This window comes from Hemicordylus capensis, chromosome 1 (assembly GCF_027244095.1).
Source record: "Hemicordylus capensis ecotype Gifberg chromosome 1, rHemCap1.1.pri, whole genome shotgun sequence".
NCBI classification, from domain to species: Eukaryota; Metazoa; Chordata; class Lepidosauria; order Squamata; family Cordylidae; genus Hemicordylus; species Hemicordylus capensis.
Window position 1 is genome coordinate 196,077,882 of NC_069657.1, and position 4,794 is coordinate 196,082,675.

At 53.2% G+C, this 4,794-nt stretch overlaps 1 protein-coding gene across 1 annotated transcript; it reads left to right on the forward strand.

Moving 5' to 3' along the window:
- Window positions 1–709: 709 nt before the first annotated feature.
- SP5 (Sp5 transcription factor) lies at window positions 710–4,092 on the forward strand. Its single transcript, XM_053283646.1, has 2 exons — window positions 710–1,114; window positions 1,975–4,092. Exons 1-2 carry the CDS (start codon window positions 1,064–1,066, stop codon window positions 3,040–3,042), a joined length of 1,119 nt encoding a protein of 372 aa, XP_053139621.1. The 5' UTR covers window positions 710–1,063; the 3' UTR covers window positions 3,043–4,092.
- The last annotated feature ends 702 nt before the right edge of the window (window positions 4,093–4,794 follow it).

Genomic DNA, 4,794 nt, shown 5'->3' on the forward strand with positions numbered 1-4,794 from the left:
ATCCAATTCTGATTTACTAAATGGAGGGTGGAGAGAATCTCTGTTTGCAGCAAAACAAAGAATTTGCGAATCCACTCCAGTTTAAGTCCTTATTCTGGAAGCCTCAATTCCAGAAAAGCAATAGATCAGACACCAAAGATGGGAGGGGGATACTCATTTTGTTCTTCGCTTTTATTCTCTCTGGTTTCAGAAAAATCACACACAGTAAAACTTTTGCAGTCGGGCTGGGAGTTATCAGTGCACTCAAGTGAACTTTCTGTAATTTTATTTATAAAAGAAAAGAAAAACCACCAACATTGGGTTATCTCGTTGAAATAAACTCCGGAGGCTGGTATTTTAGGAGATAACAAAGACCTATCGACACTTTAGGGCTCTGCTACAAATAATTTATATATATGTATTTATGTATGTATAAAGTATGTATGTGTGTATTGTGTATGTGTATATAAATATATATGTATATATAAGGTCAATCGCTTAAAAAGCAGGGAAGCGGAGGTGGGGCGAGATGCAATGTCTTGAACATCAAGTGCGAGGGTCTCCAGGCGGTAAGGGGCCCTTTGATCAAGAAAATCCAATTATTTGTGTATATACATTTCCCACATAGTGATTACTTCATTAATTGTCCCGCCTTTATCTCCTCCCTTCCCATCCCCCCTAATAATCAGTTCTTTTATCCAGACCAACAAACACACCATAGGAGCTTTGTGGATTCAAAGGATTTGCTTTCGCTTCTGAAAGAGCCGCTATTCTTTGATGATTGGGTAGCGGCAAACTTCAAAGCCATAAATCTTCCTTCTGACTGGCTGGCGGCCCAGCAAAGTCCTTATCAAATTCTTGGAGGTGATCCTGGCGCAGTCAGACAGTCCGCGGAGATCGCGCTGCGCTGGGGCTGGAGAGTTATAAGCGGGAAGGGGTGGGACGGGCAAAGGCGAGGAGGCGATCAGAAGGAGGAGGGGGGAGGAAGGCGAGAAGGAAACTGGGAAGTTTTTCGGCTTCCCCTTGGCGACTCCATGCCGCAGCATTGCCCTTTTGGCCTCTCCTCCCTCCGGACGCGATAGTTATGGCCGCGGTGGCGGTCCTCCGGAACGATTCTCTGCAAGCGTTTCTCCAGGTCAGTCGCTAGCTCCGGTTGGGGAATGGGGGAGAACTAGTTGCGTCAAAAAAATCGGGGCATATTTGTGTGGCCCGACGGGACAAGAGAGGGAGGCTCCTCAGGCTACCAGTTCGGGGCAAGTTGTTTGGACTGAGAGGGAAAAGATCGGGTATGGTTGCCCTGAAGGGATCTTCAAGATTGCTTCAAGATCTCTACAAGATTGCATGCGGTACAGAAGTGCTGAGGAAGTTTGTTGTTGCTTCCTCGAGTCCATATCGCGGGAAACAGCTACACTCTTAAGATCTCATTCACATTTGTTGTTTGGTCTTTTAAACTCAACCCTGAGCTCTCGGATTGCAAAGCACTGTTTTACTTAAAGTGCGCACCTGGCACTGCGCACTTTGGCGGCTGCCTTGCAAACAGCCAAGAAAACTTTGTATCAAGCCTCGGCGCTTCTGCTCGCGCCAATCCACAAACTACTGCGACTCCCATCGGAAGTATTACAGAGACGGGGCAGGCGGGAAGGGAGAGGAGCTGCGGGGACTGGCGTGAGGGCTGACTTGAGACTGTGCCGAGTTGGCACAGTCAGTCTTCGAGGAGGAGGGGACAGGGGTCGTGGCGTGCTGGAGTCGGCGTGATGCTGACTTCAGGCATCCTTTCATCGACAGACGGCCGGGACTGCTTTGGGGGACGCTTCCCCGCCCATATGCTCAGCAACCGGTGCTTTGTTGCTCCTAGTAAACTTTGTGAGAGGTTGGTGCTGGCTGTGGGGGCGGCGACGGGCTATTTGGCAGTAAGGTGAGCGGGGAGGCAGCCAGACAGCCTGGGCTAGACAGAGGACTGGTTAACCGCGTCTCTCCCGCTCCTCCCTCCCACAGGATCGCACCCCGAGCGCTTCCCCGGACTTGGCCAAGCACTCGCCCTTGGCTCTCCTGGCCGCCACCTGTAGCCGGATCGGGCAGCCGAGCGCGGCGAGCGCCCCCTCGGACTTCCTGCAAGTCTCCTACGAGCCGAGCCTGGGCTCGCCGTCCAGGATCTTCCACCCGTGGAGCAGCGAGATGCCGGCCCATTCTCCGGGCGGCCTACCGCCGCCCAGCCTGGGGCTCACCCCGCAGCCAGCCTTCGGGGGTGGTCACGAGCTGCCGCTGACGCCCCCTCTGGACCCGTCCTACCCCTACGAGTTCTCGCCCGTCAAGATGCTGCCGCCTTCCATGGGCGCGTTGCCCTCCAGCTGCCCGCCGCCGGCGTACGTGCCCTATGCCACCCAAGCGGCCTTGCCGCCCGGCTACTCTAACCTGCTGCCACCGGCGCCCCAGCCCTGCAGGCAACTCTCTCCGGCACCAGAGGACATCCCTTGGTGGAGCATCCAGCAGGCGGCGCCCGGGCCGGGCGCCTGCGCGCACCGCTTCGCGGCGGGAAGCCTGCAGCGCGGGCTGGTGTTGGCGCCCTCCGAGCTGGCGCAGTACCAGACGCAGCTGGCCGCACTGCTGCACCCCAAGGCGCCCCTGGCGGCCACGGCTAGGAGGTGCCGCCGCTGCCGCTGCCCCAACTGCCAGGCGGCCGCCGGCAGCGCCCCCGACGCCGCTGAGCCGGGCAAGAAGAAGCAGCACGTGTGCCACATCCCGGGCTGCGGCAAGGTGTACGGCAAGACGTCGCACCTCAAGGCGCACCTGCGCTGGCACACGGGCGAGCGGCCCTTCGTCTGCAACTGGCTCTTCTGCGGCAAGAGCTTCACGCGCTCCGACGAGCTCCAGCGGCACCTGCGGACTCACACCGGCGAGAAGCGCTTCGGCTGCGCCGAGTGCGGCAAGCGCTTCATGCGCAGCGACCACCTGGCGAAGCACGTCAAGACGCACCAGAACAAGCGGCTCAAGGCCGGTGTGGCTGCGGCAGCGGGCCTCGGGCACGCCTGCGCCGTCAAAAGGGAGGAGCCGCGGGACATGTGACCTGCTGCGGCGGTGCCTTGGGCTGGGTGTTTGTACAGGGTCGAGCGGGCCCTGGGATTAGTTTGCGGGCAGCAGGCACCACCCCCTTGCGCATCTTGAACCGAGATTCCTTGGGGGCTAGCTGGCTGGCTTGCAGCAGATCGGTGCTCCTCTGGAGAAGAGACTGGGGAGGCGAACTCCACGTGTTGGCAGCTCTTTGACCTAGAAATTTCAGGCGTAATCCCGTGTGAGGGAGGGGCTCGCACCTCACAGGATCTGTACTTGAAAACAGTTTGGGGAGCCCCGAACCACCTGGAAAGCTCTCAGGCGAAGATGCCTGGCACCATCACGCTTGGGGGTTTGTAGCGTACGTCAGGCTCCCCTTCTCAGAGCAGTCGGGACCGTCGCTTGGCAGATCCAAGACACATTTACCTTCAGAACCTCAGCATCTGGTGATTTGTTTGGATTCGGATCCTCAGAGTTTGGAAAATCCCAGCCCTAGACCTCTGGGACTAAAAGCTTTACTGAAGCAGAAGATGATCCCTGCCAGTGGAGCTTCTGAAGCCTTTCTCCATGAGTTATGTGGATCTGAGTGAGGTGTATTCAGTGAAGAGTTTTCTCTGGGGCACTTTGGCTCCAGGGTAAAAATAATCCCAGTTCCCATCACAATCACACACACACCCCGCCAAGGGAGGAGGCCTATAGTTCCAGGTGCTTTCAGGAATTGCTTAGCCTAGAGGGCTGACCTCTTTCCTCCCCCCACCCCAAACATCTGGACAAAGTGGGCTGGATTAACTCTTTCAAACAAAACAGCAGCATTAGTTTGGCTATGGAAGGTCTGGCTCTTGTCTTCATCTTCTTCATTATTATTATTTTGCTTGCCTTTATTCAGGCAAAAAGACTTAACTTTTTGTGTACAGTTTATTTAACAGCTTTGTTTGAAGAATAATAAAAAAAATCTTTGGCTCCATATGGGGGCTACAGCATGAGATGTTTCTGTAAAGCAACCCACAACTGCAGCGTGAAAATAAATACATTAACACTGGGGTCATATTGGGAAGATCCCACTGAGTCGGTTTCATTTGATCTTTTCTTCCATTTGAAGGCTTTACAAAATGCCCCATTCTGAGGGTGGCCCATTTTCTGTGTTTGTTTAGCCTGAACGAACGAGTCCCCATTTATTTGGTGAGCAGCCCAATAGTTCGGACCACAGCCTGCACCTCATATTTAATTTTCTCAGCTTTTCCACAGCAGTGCAACGTTAACTAAGTTTCCCATTGTGGAACAGGAAACAAATTAGCTTCCTCTTGGTTTCATCCATTATTTCTGAAAGCTGGTGCTGCTTAGGGTTATAATATTCAAATAGCATTAGAGCCCAGTGCTCTCTTTATTAGTAGCATCACAATTCAAAACTCAGCAGAGTAAATCATATAAAGGGAGACCTCAGCACCTTGAGCCAACTAGGCCAGTCCTTTATGCAGAAGAAGTGTCCCTTGCGCACTAAAATGCATAGGGCTTACTTTCATATAAGGAGATGTTTCCAGATCCATTGCATTAAGTGGCTTAACTTCAGCTACATTGTGCCTAGTATGTATTCAAAGACCTGCATATGCCTGTTGAATTAGAATAATTTACATAGCAGTCTGGTGGATTAGACCTTCTTCATCAGTTGCCTGTGTCTTTTTGGTCCAACCCAGCACAATAAGTTCTTTCACATGTTGATATTTCGTCCTCATGTTCTCACTCTTAAATTGAAGAAGGTGGAAGAAGAAA

Excerpts from the sequence above, each read along its gene's own strand:
- SP5 (XM_053283646.1), top strand. The coding sequence starts at position 1,064 with ATGGCCGCGGTGGCGGTCCTCCGGAACGATTCTCTGCAAGCGTTTCTC. Across the intron at positions 1,115-1,974 it reads CTCTGCAAGCGTTTCTCCAG|GATCGCACCCCGAGCGCTTC; the intron begins GTCAGTCGCTAG and ends TCCCTCCCACAG.